General features: G+C 39.3%; 1 protein-coding gene across 1 annotated transcript in view; it reads right to left on the minus strand.

Annotated features, from left to right (window-relative positions):
- Positions 1-25,116, minus strand: part of mmp24 (matrix metallopeptidase 24) — a 75,163-nt gene that overhangs the window by 15,464 nt on the left and 34,583 nt on the right. Inside the window, 5 exon segments of the mRNA XM_071493655.1 lie at positions 1,437-1,575; positions 8,202-8,416; positions 10,938-11,099; positions 19,551-19,755; positions 20,334-20,433. Of these exon segments, the coding sequence (XP_071349756.1) occupies positions 1,437-1,575; positions 8,202-8,416; positions 10,938-11,099; positions 19,551-19,755; positions 20,334-20,433 (821 nt within the window).

Here is a 25,116-nt window from a genome sequence, read left to right on the forward strand (position 1 = left end):
TCTACCAACACCAAAATCTATCTTTAAACTGAATACTTAGATTAAGAACTGCAGACCTGGTGGACTATAGAGCATTTTATTAATGATTCATTAACATTTATGATTCCAGGTAACTAACTTTAACTAATTGCTCATTAGAAACTGAGAAACCCAGGACCTTTTATTAATGTCACAAAAACATTTATAACTGCGGGTTATTAGACAGAAACTCAACCATGTTTTAACTAAATCATTAGACTTCTTTTTAATGTCACAGTTTTTCTTTTGCATGCTTATCAACAGCTGGTCCAACTTTATGTATAAGTTAATAAATGGTTCTACATAATAAGTCTGCAATTATAAATGTCAATAATCAGTTTATCACTGGAGTTTGGTCCAGATGTCCTGTAGCATTTTTCTAGGAGACGTCTCTCTTATGAATGAAAGCGCTAAAAAGACAGAAAGTGTCTTCTGGTGGATGTTTGCAACCCAAAACTTGTTCCTATTAATGGCTTTTAACTGATCTATAAAGCATTAATAACTGATGTATTAACCATTAATAAAGTTGTTAATCACAATGTAAAACCTTTCATAAGTGCTGTCTTATCAGAAAGTGGTATTAAACTGAAAGGGCCCATATTTAATGCTTTTCTGGTGTTTTATTTGAAGTGTTGATATCCATAAGAAGATATACTTGTGGTTTTAAGAACCAAAAACCATCTCAATGTAGTTTTACATCTCCTCTCTCAGGTGTGTCTCTGGAGGTCTAGTAACAACAAGTCAGTGAGCCAATCAGAAGAGTGAGTCGGAGCCTCTGTGTGTGGGCTGTGTGTATTTCTCTGCGGTCTAGAACCTTCTTTATAATCAAAAACCACATGGAAATCTCACTTTAAACAATATGGAACCTTTAAACTGCAAATATGCAATGATTTGCTTCTTAATGGACTATTACATAATTCATGGCTAATTAACCTGAGCCAGCTCTGTGGCAACTCACAGGATACAGTGAAACACAATAACAGATACATTCTCATCAAACGAAAAGTTAGCAAACGCGAGTGGGTGAGCTCAGACTAAACATCTGGAGAGAGATAAGTGAGTTAGATGTGAAACAATGCGAAGTGAAACTTCTTCACTTTTTTTGTGTGTGTCAACATGTTGTCTTGCCAAAAGTGTTACTCTCAGCACCTTCCTCCCTCTGTTGGCAGTCTGTTAGCTCCACAGTGAGGCTATTTATTCACATCTAAGCTTTTGCGAGATAATACCACTAAAATGACAACAACATTATGAATTGGAGCAGCAGTTTGACAAATATAACATTATGTTTACTATTCCTCTGTATATATATGTCAGGACCCATGAGACTAAAGGGCCTAGTTCCAGGCAGAGCTGTGTTACAACCACGTTGATTGGTGGGAAAAAGAGGAAAATGTTTTCACGTGTCTTTTATCTCGTACCTTTGAAGAAGACAAATTTTCCGTCAGATCTCTCATAGGCAGCATCGATCCGAGGTGGCAGGCCTTTCCAGAACTGATCAATCTGCATGGGGTAACCCTCTTGCACCTTGTTGTTTCTCAGACGCCAAAACCACCGGTCCTAGAACACAGTAAAAGTAACAAATATGTAATACCAAAGGAGACAGCTACACTAAATCTATGGCAACTTTCTAAAGCAAAACTCTAGTGGCATTATTAAACAAAAGAATGAGTCACAAATGCCCAGAAAGAAGTTTCTGAATCACTAAAGTTTCACTGAGCCGCATTTAGCACTGCTGCTGAAAGCATTCTGATTTCATATGTGAGACAGATCAGAAGGCTGCATGTATGTATGGCTCTGTCACTGTAGATGTGACAGTTATCCCTAAATGAATGTTGACATGCCCTTAAAAGATATTTTCCACATCAGTAATTCTGCTGGCGCCACTTGTCAAACTTGTCAATGAAAAAAATAACAAAAAAGAAGAGTAATTTTTAGCAATTACACAAAATTGGCAGGTTTTTCAACAACAGCACAGCTGCTTTCATTATGTTTAGTACAGAACAAGTTCATAGTGACACAACATGTTTATTTACATTGAACCAATCTTTGCCAAACCCTAACAAAAGTGCTTTTGTTGCCTAAACCACAGATGGGACTCTGGATGTGAACCCGGTCTTTGGTGTGACATTCGTGAGCTTTATATGCCCAACATCCACCCCAACCACCTCTTGGTGACTCTGCTACTTTTATTGGATGCAACACTTCATTCAGTCAAAAAAATATGTTGCCTCTGAACAAGATTCGGTTATTGATTATGTTTTCCTATGACACGTATTTGCGGTCAAAGTTTAAATGTATATAAACATAAGTTCTAGCCAACCAGTTCTCCAACCTGAACAACCATTCAATGTTTCCTGAAATGGCACCCCTATGGCAACAGGCATACTGGACCTTGGTTGTCATGGTTACATTGTTTATGGATTGTACCGAGAGCAGCATACCTACCTTCATTGCCATGGTTGCTATAATAACAATCGTGACTTGGTTAGGTTTAGGGATCGATCATGGTTTGGGTTCAAATAAGGACTTCCTCAAAATTAGACAATCTTTGTTACAACAATTTGTCATGGTTACAATAATAACGTGGTTAACTATGTCACTGGACCTTTGTTCCTGTCATGATTACTACGGCCACTAGATGTCGCCTGACAACAAAACGAAACTATAGTTCATAATAGCCTGCTGCACAGACAACCTTTGGGCTCATTCCGTCAGGTTGAAAAGAAAACCATGAACTCTCACAGATGCTGGTTAGGAGAAATGAATAACTGGAGGTTTCCGGTCAAGTCACAGAAGGTATCACAGTGCTAGGAATAATGTGGATAAGAGGAAAAGGTGTGAAAAAAAGATGAAGAGAAACAAGAGGTGAGAGGAGAGGGAATAACCAGATGGAGGAACAGAAGGGGAGCAGATAAGACTCAGATAGAAACAGACAAGAAAAGTGAGGTGATGCAAGGTAAGCGGAGGGAGGAAGAGTGGGAGGAGAGAGAACAGAGAACAGAGGGATGAAGAAGAGGAGGAGAAGAAGGAAAGAATCAATCTTAGCTCATTATCATTTGGCTTCAGTGAATCTAGGACAGAGCCAAGCACAGTCCCCACTGAGTCACACACACACACACACACACACACACACACACACACACACACACACACACACACACACACACACACAGAGGTTGGTCTTTCTATTCTTGTGAGGACACAAATTGACATAAGACCTAACCCTAGAACCAAATCTTAACCTTCAAACGGCCCTTTTAAAGTTCTGAGAACCGGCCACAACGTCCGCACAACGATGATGTTTTAAACAAAAATTGTCCACACAACCATAGAAAGACACACACACACACACACACACACACACAGTCCATCTCAAATGATCCAACATCATCCTCTGGCTGCTAATGCTTTTCTGTCTGAACCCAAACAGAAAAAAAGAAAATCAATACTTCACATTGAGCAAAAAGAACTATGAGTATTTCTCGCCAAAGAAACATCCTATAATGAGCGTCTCCTTTCAGACGCCCACTGGTTCTCGCTTCTCTTCATGTCCTAATATGCCCCTGTCCTCGAGTTACAGGGAAAAGAAAATCGGCCTTGTTTTTCTGATCAGTGATGACGCTTTTTTCAAAGTTGAAGAAAAGCCATTGTGTTTCTGTCAGTGCATGACACCACTGCTGAAGTCAAGCATACCACAGGCTTCCTGCTGCTGCTCTGCCTCTGCTTGCACAATTAAACTAATGGCTCCTATGAAGCTGTGTCCGTATCTACCTGTCAGACAGACTTGATGTCATGCAGTTAGCTAATCATATATGCAAAATACAGTTTTTTCCTTTGGTGGTGCAGTGGTTCGCACTGTCGCCCCACAGCAAGAAGGTTCAGGATTCAAACCTGCCGGCTGGGTGGGGCTTTTCTGTATGTCTTTTCCAAGCTTCCTCCCACAATCCATGACCTGCAGGTTAATTAGCGACTCTTAATCGGCGATGTAGGTGTGAAAGTGAGTGTGCGTGGTTGTTTGTCTCTATATGTCAGCCTATCCAGGATGACACACGCGATTTGCCAATATATTGTTACAAAGCCAACACCAAAATACACACCAGCGTAAGTGAATAATGACCCAGTTTGAAAGAGCTGATGCATAAGATGTATTTACAGTATATACACACCTGAACCTAAAAATACCTCTACTCATATCTCATACAGGCTGTGGCTGTAGTAGCTGCTCATTCCTCCCTGTGTCTTATAATGATCCACTTAGTTAATGTTCCTACAGCCGCAATCACTAAATGCTGACACTTGAGGTGACCTGAGTTAAAATAATATTCTGCTTCTGTTGTGCCATTTTATTGTGCTTTATTCAGTGTATGCTTCACAGAGTATAATGTTGAGGTAGAGTCTACAGCATGTCTGGTCATTCATGTTTGCAAAAGGCTGAAATATTATTAAAACAACTTAAAGTTCCTGACCAGATATATAAAAATACTCTGCTGTGATTCATATTTTGTTAACATGGCTTTCCCACATAAAAATTGAAAAAAAAAGAAGCCTCAATTAGACCAAGACACAGATGAGGAGTCTGTTGTGAACCAAAATCAGCAACTAGAAGACATACCAGAACAGTTAGCGTTGATAATGGTTATGTTGTTTGTTAGTTTGTAAATGGCAGTGGCTGACACAGTGTTGGTGGCTGTGCTAATACAAACTCTTGCTCTCTAATCTGATCTCTAATCTTGCTCTGTACTGACAAGGTTTTGGGTTTATTTTGCCTGATCCCCGTCCCCACAAGTTGACAGGATTGGTCCCTTAGGTTTTATGATGTATGAATCCCTGCCTGTCTGAATCTGTTTTTTATGAGAATGTCATTGGTTCACTGCAGTTCAAAGGTGGAAAAACTCAGTCAAGCAGTCATGACTCTTTATTTTGCTCATGATATGTCTTGTACTTCTGTACTTTTACTTCAGTAAGATTTTGAATGCAGGACCTTTACTGACACATTCAGAAATGAGAGCTTGTTTAAAATGTCAACACATACTGGGGTGACATGTGCAGCAACTTCTAGGTTATGTGGAGAAGTAACTCAAATATTTCTTTCCCGAAACTTGTTGTGCAATGAAGCAGAATGTGAAGTCCAAACTGATTATGGTTAAAGGCACTTTTCTGTGTCCCAGCTCCCTTAATCTGTGCAGACACATCTTCTCCTTATCAGACCTTTAATTTTAACAATGTTAGCCACAAATACACAGAGTTTTTTTTTCTCATTTAGCTGTTAGTTGTTTAGACCCAAGTCGCAAATCTTCATGTCATGTCGGCTGCCAGTCAGACTGTCATCAAGAGGGACGCAGAGTGAGACAGACGAGTGAACAGGCAGGAGGGGAGGTTGACAAAAAGATGGATGAAGGGCCGGACAGAAAGATAGGCAGACAGACGGACAGGCAGAGAGTGGGGTGTGAAACTGGCCAGTTTGGCAGACAGACAGAAGTCCACCAGAGAAGAGACAGACCAGTATGGACAGGTGAGCTGAGAAAAGAGACGGACAGACAGACAGGAAGGCAGACAGACAGAGAGCTAGACAGGTCTGTGACCTTTTCCAACATTCAGTTTAAAGATCAGAGACATCAAAATAGATTTTCCCTCCTCCTCTACACTGCCTCTCACTGTGTAACTGTCACACACACACACACACACACACAAACAAACACACACACACACACACACGCATACATTTTAGACAGAGCTCTCTCATTTTACATTTTTGATCCAAAATGTGCAGATTTATGGACATGATTTCATGTAAACTGCTGTGTGTGTGTTGGCATGGTGGCACTAATAGAGCTGCATTAGTCTGCTACTAACTATGCTGGAAGCATATGCCTGGTGCTAATGATCATAGAACTAGATAGCACCATATGCCACTGGGCCGATTCTTCTCCTGAAGAGCCTTATGATACTATGAGAGCACACATTTTTAGCACAGGCTTCCCTGGTGGGAATCGAACCCGTCACGTTGGCAGTGTTGGACCGATCATTACCTTCTGAGCTACAAAGTGACCATACCTCACTCACAGCTGCTTAGGTCCTGCATCCTCTCCACTTAATGTGCAATTAAGCTTTTTCCTCAGAGTCCTCCTGTTCTATATAGCAACCCATGGCTGTATGACTCACCCACTGCAGGCGCTAACACCCTTTAATTACATACAGGACAGTATCCTTTTCTCAAAAAGTGTTGTTCACCTTCAGCAGAACCATGCACCCTGTACTCTTTCACAGTGGAAGATATCAGAGAGATTTTAGTAAGCTCAATGCCTGTGATCTTCCTGCTGAAAATATTATTCCTAAACTGCCTGCATCTGATTCTAGTTCAGTTTTATTCCTGCTCCCTGCATTTAGCATATCAAGAACATTAAACTGTTATCATTCAGTTGTCTGTTATGGTGATTCTTGCGGCTGTTACTGGCTGATCCTCATGGCTTCCCTTCTGTGTGGGACCTATGAGCCACTGACACTGTAACCAAAGAGTTCAGTCAGCTCTGCAAGAAGTCAAACACTCAACAGGGAACCTTCACATACCTGATACACCAATCTGAGGTTTGCTCTTAATATTGTTGATTATGTCTTCTTTGCCCATATGTCACCATAAATGCCCATAAATCCTCTTGGGTGTACAGATTGCAACTCATCAAAAAATATTTACACTGGCACTGCAAAAGGCACTGCAAGTCTGCACTTACATTTATTGCAAATAATTAAAAGAAACATATTTTGACTGACTGATAAAAGTGCCAGAAAAGGCTATACACCTTATAATAGTTTTAACATATACATTTATTTATAGAGCTTCATAAAGAAGGACAAATTAAAAAGTAAAGGAAAACAATCAAAAACTAAATTAAATAATATAAAAGGCAGTTAAAAGTAAAAATAACAGATAAAAGTAACATAAAAGTAATGGATAATACAATTTATAGATAAAAATAATTATGCCAAAGTCATATAGTAAAAGTAAGTTTTAAGCACACAGTGAATTTTCTAGAGTGTTCAAGCCCTAACAGCAAAAGTCCTGTCACCCTTGGTCTTCAGCCTTGACAGGAGGATAACCAACAGGCTTTTATCTGAAAATCTCAAGCTACGGGCTGGTGAGTAATGATTGAAAAGCTCAGTCAGGTAGCTCTGTGCCATACCATATTAGAAATGATACCATAAATCAGTTCTAAAAACGAACAGGCAGCCAGTGAAGAGAAGCTAAAATATGAGTGATATGATCGTAGTTGGTTGAAAGTCTGGTGGCTGCACTTTGTACACATTAAAGCTGTGCAATCATGTTTTGTCCAAGGCAGGTCAACACTGCAGTACAATAATCCAGACGAGAATTGATAAAAACATGTATCAGTCTTTGAAGATCATTAAAAGAAATTAATAATCTGATTCTAGAGATATTTCTAAAGTGATAAAATCTAGAGTGTGAGGTTCTGGTCTGAAACAAATTGGTGGGTGCCACACGTTGAGCTGAAGATCCAAGAGCAGGCAGAACTTGGACATGAGAGAGCCCAGATCCTCAGTAAATAAAGAGGAAATAAAATTGGTTCCTAAATGGAGCCCTGTGGCACCAGAAATCTAGACAATATGTGAGAGGAGCCATCAACAGAGAACAAATTTTTTGTTAGGGAAAATATGAGGAAAACCACTGGAAGGCGGTTCTGGAGATACCCACGCTTGTTCTCTTAACGATAACAATACTATGATCCAACTTGTCAAACACGGCACTAAGATCAAGGAAAATCAGTGTTCACCTGCATTGACCTTCATCAAGGTATCACTATCAACTCTTTGCTGCGTTGCTGATTGAAATTTCTCAAAATATTTCTTTAGTTTAATTTCTGTAGGATTTTTTATACAATGGGAAACTGAGAGATTAGCTGCTATGGCCAGAGGGATTAGCACCAGGTTTTTTGAGGAGAGGCTGGACACTGGTGGTCTTAAAATTATCATGTATTGATGATTGAGAGCAGGCATGGGGCTACAGGATCTAGAACCTCTGATAAGAATTTGGTAGGTATTATATCAAGTGAGCTTGATGATGGTGCCACGTGTGAAATAGTTAAGGACTTCAGACAGTTTTTTTTTTTTGTTTTTTTTAATTGACCTCAGCTGTGAATCAACCATTTTTTTAATCCATGTTTACTCACCTTGAAGACAAACATCTCCCGTCTGAAGAAGGCCACAGTGTTGAAGTTGCCGTCACAAATATTGGGTTTGCCATTTCCGGGCAGTGCGGGTCGGTCACCGGGTGGACGCGCTGGACGGGAGTGACGATCATGTTTGCGCTCGGAGGTGGAGTGTGTCCGTCGAGAAGGTAAGGTGGGTAATGGCCTAGTGGGTTCAAGCATGGCTGTGGGGATACCTGTGGGGAAAAACATAGATAATAACATGAATTATTCCAGTGTGGTGATTGATTTCTATTTGCTCAAATATTGTATGTTTATGAGACAATACGGTATGTTTAGGACTAATGGAATACAGAGATCAAATAGATCCTCTGAGACAGCATCACGCAGATTATAAAAAAGATTAACAATATTTTATTTAGTGATTCATTTTAAGTGCATGGGGTCTGCAAAACTGAGATAACTGCAGCCCACTCCCTCATCATCCTCCATCTTCATTCCCATCCACACCCATCAGTTAGTTAGACAACAACATGAGTCATATTTTTTTTGCCTATATTTGTTTGTATTTTACAGTTTGTCAGATTGTCCCCATTAAAATTTGCCGTGTTAGCTACTAGCAGTTCTTGTTGGCAGTGTACCCATGGATGTACAAACAAATATCACTCAGTTACTTTGACACTGAAGAAAACCTTAAAACCTGATGATTCTCAGGAAAGTCCTGCAGTCATAATGAGCATCTTTTTTTTTTTTGATTTCTAAGCACATTTCAGGAGCGTTACATCACACTGAAACTGAAAATATATGTATCATGTCTGGGAGTTTAGATTTAGGAGCACTAGTAATTTTGATGCAAACTGTAACTCATGCCTCACATTTTTCTATTTGCATTCTCCCCTTCAACTCAGCCTTCACAGTTTGAAAACCTCTGGTCCAGAGCACTATGACAATGCTTCAAGTATAAAAGTAGTGCAGCACAGCCAGACTTTGTTTCTCTGATTTACACTGAAAAAAAAAAGACTCAAACTAAAATAAAAATAATAAAAGGGTTGTGACCTTATACTTAGAACTTAATATTTTAGGAAAAAATAAATATATCCTCAAAAATATTACTGTTAGGTTGTATAAGATCCATATTCCCCAATACACTGCACTTACACACCAGCAGTCTCATTGTGAAATAAAGCCCTTCACTGAGAGTGGATGGTTGGTATTTTCAGGTGCTGGAGAGGCAGAGCGAGGCAAATGGGATGAACTCTCAGCAGATAAAATAACAGGCTTTGTTATCCACACTGAACACAAGTGCAGTGGAAAAACACAGTTGACAGCACTGTTTTGGCCAGAATTTCCCTTCAACACTGACTTGAAATGTCACCCGCGTATCATGACCTTTAATTTCAAGATCAGTTTTTTGTTCTGAAGATCACTTCCCTGCTGTGAAGATTAGAGGAAGAACAAACCAGTCCAGTTTTAAAATCTTGCTTATGTTTCTCTGTCCTGCTTCTTTGTGTCTTTGCATCACAAATAAATGTTACACTAAATTACAACAGAGCTGTGATGATTATTTCAGGGCAGAATAGAAAACATGTCAGGAAATGTGTCTGCTGCTGACAGGCCTTTGCTGTTTTTTTTTTGTTCATTACAAAAAAAGAACAAAAAAAGTTTATTGGGATGTGAGGCGTCTTCTTCTCTCTGAAATGGAACAAAGTGTCCCCGGTGTGTACACAAAAGAAAAGAGACACAGTCACACATTTTGTTTTTTTAATGTTTTCTTTCCAGGCAAACCTTGCACAGTCAGCACTGCATACTGTTTATCAGCATGATGCTGCATTACATGCATATATATTCACCCACTACAGGGCTCTAGAATTCAGTTCTTCATAATTCAGTTGCACTCTGGGCTTTAGGATTAATAATTCATTTCCAAGGTGCGTTGTTTTTGCTTTTGCAAGTTTTTGCTTTCAGGGCTTAAGTTTAAGTCAAGTACTCAGTCAGAGAAGTCAAAATGAAGTCTTACTTTTTGGACATAAATATATAATCCTGAAGCTTTTTGGGAAACCAAACCATTTCTGATGCTATCTATGGTCTGCATTTTATCACCAATACTCATTCAATTATTTTGTCACCTCTCTATATAGTAGTTGTTATTGTTAACGCCAATTTAATCTAATTGATATCACCCTCACTGTTTCTGGAATAACATTTTCTATTGCTCCTGCTTCTCATTGAAGGTGTTCAACAGGCAAAACTGGGTGGCTTTCATTGTGAAGCAGTAACAGGAAACGCAACAAAGTTGTCGCTGAAGTTACAGCAAGGAGCAGATACAGCGACAGAACCACTTGACTCCTTTCACTTAGAGGTTGTGATTACTATCAGCTGACTTCTGTATTAAAACAACAGGAGTTTATTTGGCTGCACTGTAAACAGATCCACCAGCCGCTCTGGTTGGATGTTGCTGTTGCAAAATCACCCAGGACTGAAATCTGAAGTCTGACCTGAATTCACGTCTCAAATCTGCAGCTCTGCCTAACTCTCATAAAATCAGTTTCATAAAAAGCACTTATGCAGCAAGATGCATCAGTCCTCCAAAAATGATGACAAAAAACAGATTTCTGCAAGAGATATACTCAAGTCGGCACACAGGCAGACAAAAATAACAACTTGTTTCCCTGTTGAACGATTATCTTTCATTACAGCTACACTACTTTCTGTTTCACCCAAATTCTTGCATGACAAACAGATAAACTGGCTGCTGACCGTAGATTTTCTGAATGCCCTGCAGGTCGTCCAGAGGCAGTTTGAAGTTGTGCGTGTCCATGTACTGGTAGAAAGGAGCCATGATGGCACTGGGATCGTTGGAGTGCTCCAAACCCAACGCATGACCCAACTCATGAACCGCCACCAGGAACAAGTCATTGCCTAGAAAGAGGGGGAGAAAAAATTTGATCAGGTTAGAGGACAAGAGAATAGGGAACGTGAGAGGGAAAGAAGGCGAGAAACAGGGAAAAGAAAAGAAAGAAAAGGAGTGGAACAAGAGAAAAAGATGACTGAGAAGAGGAAAACAAAGGTAAAGGTGTGTAGAGAGAAAGAAATAAATCAAGACAAAGGAAAAATACAACATTCAACATCATTGATACCTTAAAAAGCTTTTTAAAAGATCATTTCAAAGCAGAAATCAGGCGATAAAATAGAAAACAAGAACAACTTTGCGCTGTTAATATGGTTTCCTGAAAGTTTTTGTTCAGTTTCAAAAAAAACAACAACTAAATTTACCTAAAAAACCTCAATATCTCCCTCTTGTCTGAAATGGAACAAAGGCTCCCTGATGTAAACACAACAGGAAAGACCAAAGACACAGCGTCAAACATTTTGGAGAAGTGAGCTAAAGTTAGTCTGTGATGCTGTTGACTCATCAGCAGTGTGATGTGAATCTCACATCAAAAGGAGAATTTATGGTAAATGGAAGCGACTGTCAGCTTGTGAATCTGAAGCTCCTTTTAAAAAAAAAAAAAAGTCCAGCATGAGCCCGTTCTTCAAATGACGCTGTTTGATGGGGATTACTTAAGACTACGGCAAACTGTTTAGTGCCACATCCAGTGAAATTCACGAGTTCATACTCCCACAGATTTTAAATTTATAATCTGTGAATGTATAAATAATGTGCTGCTGCTTCAGGAGTTTAAAATACGACTGTGAACAGGAAAATATGTTGAATTTGGACTCTGAAAATATCCCACTGGATACACGTTGCAGTCTGATGTGTCATTGTTTAAATGTTTCCTCTCCTGAATATGACTGACAACATTTGTCAGGTGAATAGACTTTCAAATTAAATGTGTCATGCTCTATGCAAGCTTTGCAAACATTATAAATATTTGTTTGTTGCAACAGATGTATTGAAGCTAAGACCTCATTTACACTTTGCTTCACATCTGAAAAATAAGCTCTGCCCCGAGCTGTTGGAGTGTTTATCTGATCTCTGATCAGTTTGACCACTGACCGATCTGTGCTTGGGGCATGGCTGAGAGTGGTGGCTGCTTTGTTGTGACATCACAAAGTTAACGAAGTCCTGTTGGCTCGTTTTAAGGCTCAGTTTCTGAATACAGGCTGTGTGTATTTCTCTGTGGACTGAGTGCTTAGATACTTTCACAGTATTAATGTAGAACCTAGAACTGCTTTAGAATCAAAAAAATGGAACATGGAAATCTCACTTTACACAACATGTGACCTTTAAGAACTAGTTCTGATTGAACATAAGGCAACCCTTACTGTTCTTCTGGCCTCAACCCTCTTGACCGAAGTTGAGCCAACCCTGCTGTAGCTGAAAAAACACCAGGAAGGAATCAGATTTGTGATCTGGCTAACACAGATGCCTATATGTAGGTATGTTTAAATGAACGTTTCCTCTTCTTTAAGGCTGTGCTGCAAACCTTGAAATCTAAAAAAATGCTCATAATAAAGTATGAAATTACAAGTGTAAATTGGGTCTAAATGCATAAATATAGGACGTTCATGGAAAGGAAATGAGATGATGAAAGAATTTGGAGCCATCAGAGGAAAAAGTCACAGAGAGGAGGGTGTGATTCAGGCAGAAAGGGAGGATGTGGATAATCTCTTAAAGGGATGATTTTCCTGCTGAAGCACCCCACTGCCGCAACAAAAACACACCAATTCTACTATTCATCTAAGCACTTGTACTCCTATTACAACTAATCAAAATAATAGCAAGAGAGAGAATAGAGGGCTGTGTTTTTCCCGAAGGCCATGTATTCCTGTGGACTTTGTTAAAACCAGGCTCTCTGTCATAATCTCAAGAGCTGAGATTTTGAGTTGCTGTCATATGCTAAATGACTTCTTACGGCCTGAGCACAGAGCTCAAATTAATACATTTCGTTGCCTCAGTAATTGGGTTTGACTCTGATTGAACCTAATTACAGAACATAATTATCTTTCTTTCTTTACTGCGGCTGGTCTGTTTGAAGATTACAGCCTCGGTGGCCGGCAGCTCACTTATAGACTAATGCAACTGTAAAGCTGGTCAGAGCCAAAGAGCAGAAGAAGAGCTGAAGTTTCTTTTATTAATTTTCTTCTTCCTTTTCTCTTCCAAAAGTTACAGAATTCTTTTCCTCTATTGGCACTGTTTCTTTACTCTGTAAAGCTTGATACATATGTTTCTGGAGTTGTTTTTTGGACCTTTGAACTCCTCATTGAGACAGAGTGACCGCTGGTAATGAAAGGGATGCATTTAACGAAGGCTTTATTTACAGTCTTTTCAAATTTATTTTGTTATCAAACACTGACGGTGCTGCCCCCTCAACATTTCTCCAGTTAAAAGGAAGCAAAATGGGCAGAAATCTTCCATGTTCCCAACCTGATTAGTGAAAGCAGTGCATTTCTTCAAAATAAAAAAAAAAAAGCGTTTTCCTTAAAATGAAAAGTGGTGGTTCAATGAAGAGTTAATGGTGAATTGGAGGTGTATCAAATTCACAATAGAAACACTGAATTCTGACTGTTTAGCCACAAAAGAAACTAATTCAAAAGCATTATTAAAGATACTGATAAAAATCTAAAGCTGTGCTAGCGGCTCTGTGTGAGGCTGTACCTAAGTACAACTGTGCTCTTAGCTAAGAGCTAACGTCACCATGCTAACATGCTCACAGTGACAATATTATGCTGCATTCCCACAATGTTGGCCAAAAGGAAAGAATGGGAACCTTTCCCTTTATTCCAACTTGGTTCATGCATTATTCCAAGATGGCTACCCCCACTGCAAAAACTGTATTCACACCAATAAATAACCTTTATTGTAGGATTAGGCAATATCCAAAATTTAATAACTCAATACAGTCCAGCTCAAATATCCCAATATACAATATTGTTGTGGTGAGATTTTTAAAAATAATATAATTATATTGATATATTTCATGTTTCAGTTGATTTTTATAAGACATAATTACATTTTTGTATTTTATGTCTTAGGTACAAGTGATGCTGCCACTAAACAGCAATTTTATTTATCACATGCCAAGGTACAGTGTACAGTAAGCAAAGCAGTTACATGAGGCTGCTGCAGGGCAGATCATTCAAAACTGGGAAACTTCCCAAAAAAAAAAAAAAATTAACTATGAAAAATATCACATATAGTGGGAAATATTGCAATTTGCAATATTATGGAATATCAACCCAAGGCTGCTTTATTTGTTACCTACTTGGAGCAGTTTAACAAGAGAAAACAGACACAAACAAACTGTGTCTAGCTCCTTTTCAATTAACTGAATCGATTGGATTAGTGTTGATATCACAACTTATTTATATTAAGTGGAAACATTGAAGGCTTCACACCTCAGTAGCTCTTTTAAACCAAGCCTTCTTTTCTGATTGATGTGATCACTGCATTAATCTGTTGATGCTTAGTAGGCATTTTTTTTTATCATGTTCACCATCTTCGTTTAGCAAGTTTCCATGTTAACATTTGATAATTAGCACTAAACACAAAGCACAGCAGAGGTTGATGATCCCATTATGTTAGTTTTGCACTAGAGGAAAAGTCAGTAGCATCCATTCTCTTGGGACTGTGAATGTCTCTACAATAATTCATTGCAATGCATCCAGTGATTGTTGAGATTTCTGAGTCTGTACCAAAGATCCACAGACCAAGCATTGATAAAAACAGGGTTATTGTACTTTTGTACAAAAATCAATTCTGGTTTATCATTCATTTATTAATCCCTCTGTTTCTTTTACTCTAATTTACGTCGTCTCTCTCAAACCTTCAAAAACACACAGACACACACTCTGCTTTCCTGTCTGCTGCTGTTTCTTTCATCCCTCTCCTCCTTTGCCTCCTTTTATCTCTCCTCCTCTCATCACAGCCCTCCACCTCCTCCTCCACCTCTTCCTCCTCCTTCATCCCAATCCACCAGCCTCTATCTCTTTTTCCCATGTTGCAGAAAAGATAAAGATGATTTTACAGCACAAGACATACACTTCATGTGCAATGGCTTGAGGGAATTCCCAGTGGTCTTCCTCTATGTGTCTGCTTCTCCCCTTGTGGTTGGTCTGTAGTCTGCTGTGATGCCCCACAGCGATGACAGCGGCTCTGTCTATCATGTTTGCCTCCACAGTCATCTTCCTGCCTGTGATAAAGCTGATGTTTGATATGGCTGTGATGAAACCTGTCTCTCAAGTAATCCCAGTCTGATGTGTCCACAGAGTCTGCTTTGTTTAACTCGGGCATCTCTCCCGCTGCAAATGTTCATTTTTGATAGAGTTTTCATGCCAGGCATCATTTTGTACAAGGAGCATCTGAAATTAACTTTTTGGCTCACCTGCGAAGTAAAGTACAACAAATTACCTGCCAAGAATATATTTTCTCTCTCCCGTGATAGCCATTAATAAAAAATTATGTCGACACACTCAACTTTACAAACCTATTCCTGTCTAGAAACACGTCCTGTGTGAAATATTCTTTCATTACAAGATAAAGGCAGATTTATTCAACACTCTCACTTACACAGTGGAGCAAGCCTGTAAATCATGAAAATGAAAGGAAGAATGTTAGCGTTGTCTGCAGGGACAAAGTCTGACAACAGGCTCGTGTCAAAGTGAGGAACTGAAAAGTCAGTGACTTAAAATGTTACCAGCCAGTGTGGAGGGAAATCTTTACCAATTTATCCACTGAGGACAAATTTTTATGGCATTTTGTGTTTGGTGGCTGTTGGTTTCAAATGGGTAATATTTTATTCAAGACACACTCTGTGTGTCTGTTGCTGCCCTTCTGGAGGATCATGTTCTTTTCTCCTTTTTATATTTATAGTCTCTACATTTTCTGGATTTTCTAGAAAGGAGGCTCAGAGGGTGACCTGATGTTGTGAGTGCTGTACGTTCATACCACACACAGCACATACTGTGATTAGAAACAAGCCGCATATTGTCACATCTGCTCAAAGTTCCTCTCCAGACATGTTTTTAACTCTGTTTGAGTCTCAATCAGACCCAGACTCAGATGAGGAGTCTGTTGTGATCAAAATCGGTGACTAGAAGATGTATCAAAACGGTTAGCGTAGTTAGCATATTTTATTTGTTTATGTTATCTTCTAGCTTGTAACTGGCAGTGGCTGACACAGTGTTAGTGGCTGTGATAATGCAAACTCCCGCTCTCTGTACTGACAAAGATTCAGGTTTATTTTGCCCCTCCCCCTGTCCCCGCAAATTGACGAGATTGGTTCCTTAGCTTATACGTCGTATGAATCCCTGACTGTCTGAATCTATTTTTATGACTTTTATGAATTATTGGTTCACTGCAGATCCAAGGTGGAAATATTCAGTCAAGGTGTTGACTGCTTATTTTGCTCATGATATGTCTTGTATTATTTAAAGAAACATCATATGGACATGTTTACAAGGTTAAATACTTGATTTTCATCAGAGGGGATCTTTAAAGGGCTCATGACTTGGATTTATTTATTATAATTTAACTTTTTATAAATATAATATTTATTACTATATTATTTATTATCCTATATCATTTTATACCTATTATCTCATATCACACTACTCCACTTATCTACTGCAACAATCCCCTTGAGTAAACTATATAGGGGAAAGTGCATTCTTTTATATACACTGAATAAAAGAATACTCATGGCTATAATACTGTCCAAATACTGAATATGTTTAGATTCTTCCTCACCATCAGTCCTATCAGGAGGCGTCTCATTGGTCCCAGATTCAGTCCAGAATTATCTTCAGAGAGCAGAAGCACAAGGAGTTCTGCAACAGGTGGTCTGACCTCCACAGAGCCCTGACCATGGACTGGATTACAAGACACTGAGATAGCCTAAATCCACAGAGGAACTGTGGCAGGTTCTCCAACATGTTTGGAACAACCTGCAAAGTACCTGAAAAACTGTGTGCAGGTGTACTGAGGAGAACTGGTGCTAGTCTAAAGGTAAAGGAGGGTCACAGCAAATAGTTTTTCTGCTCTATGTATGAAGTTAACTGATAAATAAAAGCAATTTGTCTCACTTTATGTGCCTAAAACTGCTGCACAGCACTGTCCATACATAGCAGCATATCTTACTCCCAGATATTGCAAAAATATTGCAAGCAGATTACTGGTACAAGGGCTCTTTAGATGTTCAGTCCAGTGCTTTGGTTCAGACCCATATATCCCAATAATGATGAACCTGAAGTTTTGTATTGTCATTTATAGACATTTTCATTTTGTCCAGAAGAGAGGAACAATTGTTTTCATTCAGTAGCTTGAGCATCTCATTTCTTTGATGTGAACTCTTGTACCTTTCACTTCTCTCCTCCAGGCGTTCAGAGGTCAATAACAGAAACTATCCCTCAGCAGCAGCAGAAAAAAAACAAAAAAAAAACAGGTTTTAAGCCTAGGTGAAAATGAAGCCCGTTTGTCCTAGCGACGTCCTTCTGAAGCTGATACCATGAATTAGTTTTCCCAGCATCTCAGAACTTTGCCGTCTCACTATCTTGTCTCTAATCTTTCAATTACTGTGTGTGTGCGTGTCTGTGTTTGAAGGGATTTTAGAGATACAGAGACGCTTGTGAGGATGTGTATGAGAGCACCTGGGTGACCGCACACACACTTAGATACTGACAGTACTGATAGATGACTCACTGATCAGTTACTTTTATGTGTATTTAGTGACAAATTAGCAGTTTAACTAGGGGGAGAAATAAAGAAAAATTGTGTAAGTGTGCAACTGCCTTGTTACATCCTAAGGAACTCTACATATTTCCTGGGACAGTTCATGCTGGAAGAAGACGCGCATGCTTGCTATAATGTGGTATGGCAAATTTAGAGCTTCTCTGTCAAAGCTAATTCTCTTTTCTGCTAATCTCTGAAACCAGATTCCTCTCCCGCTCTATCACCCCCTCTCTCTGAGTCTCTCTCTCTCTCTCTCTCTCTCTTTATCAACACGTTAGTTATTCAAACAGAGGGAATCTGGCATAAGGCATTTGTCAAACTGAGATAGAAGACGGGGAAAAAAACTACAAAGTGAAGCATTTTTCCCTCCATTTTTCATCCAACAACAAAGCGGTCTGGTCTTCAAAGATAGAGCAGTGGAGACTCAGGACACCTTCATATAAGCATTTCATCTACAAGTGCTTTATATTAAAACTGAAAAAAATAAATAATCATTTAATCAGTTGGTATATCATTCAGCTGTCACTGACTCTTGTCGCTTTCTGATACCGAGTCACTATAGCATAAGTCTGCCCTGAAAATGAAGTGCTGCTCAGAGGACATATTACAACTGCTTGTAGTGTAAACACAACGATGGCTGAAGGTCTCACCAAGACTGGTAAATAAACAGCTGTTAATGCTAATTTTAGCAATCTAGTGCTAGCAAAACTTACAAAAAAAGGACTCGCTTGCTGATTTTGTTATAAGCAATTCAATTCAGTTCAGTTGGGAGGAAAAATCTCCCTTTTACCAGGAAGAAACCTCAGCGGAACAGAAGCGGGATAAGGATGGATGGCCGTCAGCCTTGATCAGTCGGGTTGAGAGAAGAGAAATGGGGGAGAAGGGCAGAAACAGATACTGTTGTATATAAGCAAGGTCTAATAGCATGCTCTAATCTACAAATGTCCCTCTAGTTATAACCTTTCTTGAGTTGACGCTAACGCACCAACAAGGAAGATGGCAATAGTGATCAACTGGTCGGTCCACCACTTTGGTCCAGACCGATATATCTCAATGATTATTGGATGGATAGCCCTGAAATTTTGCACATTCGTGATCCCCAGAACATGAATCCTACTGACTTAGGTGATCCCCCGACTTTTCCTCTACCACCATCATTGATTGTATGTCTTTAGTCTTTGCCAGGAATATTTCAACAACTGTCAAACTGATTTCCATTATGATCGCTAGCAATTAGACTGCTACCTGCAACAGTGACAAATACTTCAAGTTCAATACAAACAAAATCAGTTTGTTGAAACAATGATTGAATCATCTGGAACACAGCTTTAGTGAGCTTGTGTGGTCTTGATCTTTTAAAGTTTATCTTTACTTTTCCTTTATTCATTGTATGAACTGACTAAACTTAACAAGAGATCTATCAGGTTAGTAAAGGCAGCCTTATGTATGACACACTTTTAAAAAGAAAAATGTTTCTCTGCAATGGACTTCAATGACAGGAGGACAAGCAAGTTGCTGAGATAATTGCAGGTGTAATTATTATGGAACCATGGATTGAAAAATGAGGAAAATGCCCTTGGGTTAGGATTAAAATCAGTCACCAACGAGGGCAATATTATAGTCCCCCAACCTCCCCTAAAGAAATGAATCCAAATTAGAGCACAAAGAAAAACACAAGAACTTTTTAAACATCTTACCATCATGGTTGGCATTGCCCAGCGTCCAGGGCTCATCAGAGTCAAAGTGTGTGTCTCCTCCGATGCCAGCGCCGGGGAAATAGGCATGGGCTAGGAAACCCCCCTCTCCATCGAATGGAGAGCTGTCACCATGGAAACCCGAGGCAAAGAAGATCATGATGTCTGCCTCCTTACCCTCATTCTTGATCTCTGAGTACGGCACCTCCTGAACAGGATAAGAGAAGAGCCGAGTGATGACATAAAACATAAACACAGAGCTGCTGGTGAGCACAAAAAAATCTGTATCAGTATGTCACAAAATGCTGTACAAGATGTAATAATCACTCTGGTTTTAACTCTATTGAAACTGTAAGTGACTGTAAGTGACTCTACTGTCCCAGATAAAAAAAATGAAACTTATGGAAACATTTGCCTGGGTCCTCGAGTCTGGCCCATGTATGTCTGCATTTGGGCTGATTATGCTGTTATCCTCCTCTATTGGCTGACAGCCCCAAGATTTTCTGTGTGTGCACCAACATTGGTCCAAATGTGGAAGTGGCATCTGACAATCATCCTGTTCAGGGGCCAGATTTGGGCCATGCAACCTGGCATATACTGGGCCAGAAGAAAACATGCATGTGGCCCAAGTAGGGGCCAGCCTTATTTTGCTATCTGGTATGCAACAACACTACTTTAAGCTTTCTTTGTGGTAACAAGAACATTTTTGAAATGACAATGAAATAACAATATAACAGAAATTACCATTTGTAATGATGTAAAAACTCAAAAGTAATTTTCTCTGACCTGGAAGGAGAGCGGAGTGACCGTCTGCCACACATTGAAGGCTTGTCGGATCGCTCTCTGGGTGTCCTTCTCCCCCACTTTAGGGGTGAAGTTAGATATGCTGCAGGTAGAGGGAAAAATGGAGTGAAAAAAAAAAACTAGGCAAGCCAGGGTTGTTTAGAGCTGTTTAGTGGTTGACAATAACTCTGCAGGTAGTTAATATACTGACCATGAAACAGTAAACAGATTACGTTTACGTTAGCAGTGGCCAGCTAGCTAGGCAACTCCAGCACTCCTGAACTATTTTAACCAAATTTACAAAAATGTTTTTACATTTTGGGTTTTATACATATGAAATGAGTTTGATTGATATTCAGGGAGCTTTAAAAGTGCTGGTAGGTAGGTTTTATTTATCTTTATTTAGAGCCAGGTTAATTGCTTTCCCTTTGCCAGTCTTTATGCTAAGCTAAGGTAGCTGCTGTATAAACATGAGTGTGTTCGTTATCTTCTAATGATAAGCTTGTTGTACTCTTCCTTTAAAGCAAGGTGATTTCACTGATGTTTAATTTAAATCTACTAGTCCTCACCTGTGTCATTTAGGATTACTGGATTAGTATTGATTATTTGCAGGTACTTTAGGTTTGGTACCCAGAAACTGAAGCAGCAGCATCACAGCTAAGCCTTTTACCCTGCAGGGGGTGTGATGAAGCTTACTGCTATAAGAAACGAATGAGGCAGAAAGGTCATTACAGAGTAACTGTGGGAGATGAGATGTGGCATCCATATCTATTTTACTGTGAGAGAGGGGACGGTATATCATTACATGTTTTATCACTCACACTCACTGTGAGGAAACACATGCATTTAGTATCTTAGAGTGTTAGAGGACAGATGGGAGTGACTAGCAGAGGGGGGTTGGGGGTGTTGGAGAAGAAAAGCTAGGACAAGAGAGCGGGATGGCAAAGCGGGTGGCAAGAGTTCATTTCACACAATCTGTCTCTCAATAGGGGGGGCAAATACTTTGTTCCCATCCAGCAAAACGCATTATGGAAATAAATACCAGCACATTACACAACTGCCATATTTCAGCATTGATACATGAGTGCACAACAGCTTCCTGATGCGAATAAATAAGTTCAACTGGCAAAGAAAGAGAAATGTTGAATGCACTTTCTGTAGTTTATGGGTAGCTGGGCACTGCCTCGTGCTGGAAATGGATATATACTTGTTGTGGTTTATGATGGAGTGAATATAAAACGATTTGAATGATCAAAAGGATGATGTAGATTAAGTCTGACTGAGATGTAAAGAGGAAAAGTGGCTTCTCTTAGTGTTGACTGCAGCCAAACTTCAATGATCCCACTGGCTCTAATGTTTTGTTTATTTACTTTCTCATTGTTTGAGGTCCCACAGGCCTAAATGACATTTCTATAAAAGCAGTAATTATAAAAATTGTGAAATCTGCCATCTTTTCCCCTTAAAGTATTTCTATTTCTGACTTTATGAAAACCTAGAATATAGAAAACAAGTCCTCTAACCTGAATCATATCCAACCCTCTGATGTTGCCTGAAATCTCGCCCCTATGGCGGCGTACCAGACCTTGGTTGTCATGGTTACAGTAATAAATATGTGGAGTATACCGACAACAGTGTGCCAGACCTTCGTCGAATGTGTCATTCTATATGTGTTACCGCACTTTTCCCTTTGCTCCTGTCATAATTACTATGACCACTAGATGTCGCATTTTAACCTGCTGCAAAAATTACCTGTGGGTTCCGTTTTTAGTTTAAAATCCACTTTGTTAGCAATTCTCTTAAGTTTAGGAAAGGTCATACCATGTATGTATCAAGCTGATCGAACAATGTCAAGCATCTTTTTGAGTTTTGAAAAGAAACAAAGGGAAACACAACTCAATTCACTTCTCTTCATTAATTTGTAGTTTTGTGTTTGATGTTTGCTTTGAATGGACACGTGAAGAAATTCAGAGCGACAGCAGATATAAAATATGACTTGAAATTTAAAGAGATTGTTGTTGTTGAATCAGGGGGAATTACTTTAAGGACTGCCCGTGTGTTTGTCTGGAGTCTGCGCTGTCACAGCTAATCTCGAAGAGCCACACTGACTCTTAAAGTTAAGCAAATTTAAGCCTTTTTATTTAACTTTTCTGACAGGTTGATTGCTGCAACATTGTGCATTGAATGACTAAATAAACAAGTTGTTGTGAGTTAGATAAAGCATGATTTGAACCGAAGAAATAATAAAAAATGAATTCAAGCTTGTTTGTTTTGATGACAGATTTTATTGTCTTGCCATTTTTGGAAATGAGGAAAGTGCCTTTTTTTGCAATTGTGGTTGATTGATTATATTTTACAGACTGAGTTTGAGAGAGTGTTATAACCAATTTTATATTGCACCCTTTTTGTGAAAGCATGTATTATCTGTTTGCCGACTGTGGATGCGAGTAAGTTTGAGAACCCCTGAGTTAAGATTTATACTGCTCTTCATAACTCTCTGCACGCAAGTTTATTTATAAATCCAACTTTCAACCCTAAAGCTCAGTGATTAATATGTGTGTGCGCGTGTGTGTATGCCAGGCAGACGGCTAGGTAGCAGTCGTCTGATTTGAGTAAATGGCATGGAACGCTATGGCACTGAAGCTGGCCAAATGACCTGTGGCCAAAACACACAGATGGTCTTCTGTCTCACACACACACGCAAATGTCTAGCACTTCAGTTGGATATCAGCAGAAATACACCCCCCATGTATTAAAGTAACAGAAAGTACAGCAGAGAATTGAAAGGCATCAAATGAAGGTAAAGGGCAAGAATGAATGAAAATCAATGAGTCTGACCAGAAGCAGATGATGAATCTAAGCTTGATTAAAACATTTCCTGTATCGTAGCTGTTGTCACAAAGTACAGCTGAGGCTGATGGGAAATGTCATTAGTTTTGCAGGTATTTGGTCATAAACCAAAGAATTGGACAAATTAAAATCTTTGGCCTGATGATGGTAAAACATGAAAAATTAAGGCATCAGAGTTATTACAGTTCAACCCCAGGGGAACATGAATGCCTGACGCACATTTCACGACAATCCATCAAAATAGTTGTTGAGATATTTCACTAAAAAGCAAAAATGTCAACCTCTAGTTGGATCTACAAGAAAGATCAGGAGCCTAAGTCAGTAGGACTCATCCTCTGGGGACCATGAATCATTTGAGTTGTAAACCAAAGTAGTGAACATATTGAAATTGTGACCTGATGATGGCATTGGATGAAAATCCAGGTATTACAATTTATCCTGAGGGGGACATGAATATCTGAACCAAATTCCATGGCAGTCCAGTCTGAACCAAAGTGGAGGACCAACAGAGCAACAATGCAATCCCTAAATCCACACTGCTAACATGGCTAAAAATACTGTTGATGAGACGAATGTCTAATTTTTTGACATTCCTACATTTGCATCTGTTCAGTCCATCCACACATCATCCACAGAGGACCAACAGTTAGTCAGTCAGAACTAAAGATGCAGAAGTTTTCTCTCTGTTTCTGCTTCTCATACCCTTTCAACTCAGATTCAGTCAAATGTGCTTTGTTGGCAGGAAAGTTAACAACAATGTTACCAAAGCATCAACATAAAAGTAAAACATCTTTTTTGTGATTGCTCGGTCTCAGCTTCTTTTTTTTTCTTCTTCATTTGATATTTTCTTCTCTCTCTCATCCGTTCTCAACTGTTTTTTAAAATTCACCTCCCTGTCCCGAGGCATCAATGGAAATTTTTATTTAGAGACACTCCGTTGCATAATCCTGCAGCTACAGCATCTAGCAGTTGGTGATAATTTCCATTTGCCAGCAGCCCTAAAATTCCTCTAAATGTGTCTCTTTGCATTGCCGTTGGTGTCATGTGAACGCTTTGCTCAAGCTGCTCCAAAGCAGCTGAACAGAGCAGAGGGAAAAATCATCATGACGGAGCTCATCAATATCCTTAGACTTCACCGGTTTCTTCAGTATCTACACAAAATGAGTATATTGAAAAACAACCAGAATTAACTGCATTTCTCCTTTGTCTATGTAATTTGTGGGATTAAAGGTCCCATATTTTACACTTGTCTGGTGTTTAATTTAAAGTGTTGATATACGTAAAAAAATATATTTGTGGTTTTAAGAACCAAAAATCATTTCAGTGTAGTTTTACATCTCCATTCTCAGACTTCTCTCTGGAGCTCTGGTAACAACAGGTCAGTGTCAACAGTCAGCCAATCAGAGGAGAGGCTCTGAGCCTCTCCTCTGATTGGCTGAACACTTTGGACTGAGCACTTTGATACTTTCACAGTAATAATATAGAACCTAGACCTGCTTTATAATCTCACTTTTTACAATATGGGACCTTTAAATATTTGTCAGATTTAAAATCTGTGTCACAGGACAAAATATGTCTAAATACATTGCTACCGTGTGGTGATATAACCCTCTGAAAAATGTGTCGAGCCGTCTTTCAGCCAACCCAAAATATGTGTGTCACATGAGCATACAGATATACAACGGAGAAGTGGATTATGCAGAAGGAATAGTTTCCTTGTTGTATATTTGAACAGTCCTATTTCAGGTGCACATGTGACAATTCAATTATTTGATCAGGTTACTGTCGCTTTCTCTGTGCTTCCTATTAGTAGTGTAGCATCTTGGTCAGTTGTTTGTTCAGACAGAAATGTCTCAGCAGGACTGAAATGAAATGTTGTACAGGCATTCATTGTCACCAGAGGATGTATCCTCCTAACTTGCATGATCCCCACACGTTT

The sequence above is a fragment of the Trachinotus anak genome, unplaced genomic scaffold, assembly GCF_046630095.1.
Source record: "Trachinotus anak isolate AG129_WGS33_773 ecotype Australia unplaced genomic scaffold, CSIRO_AGI_Tana_v1 ptg000013l, whole genome shotgun sequence".
Classification (NCBI taxonomy): domain Eukaryota; kingdom Metazoa; phylum Chordata; class Actinopteri; order Carangiformes; family Carangidae; genus Trachinotus; species Trachinotus anak.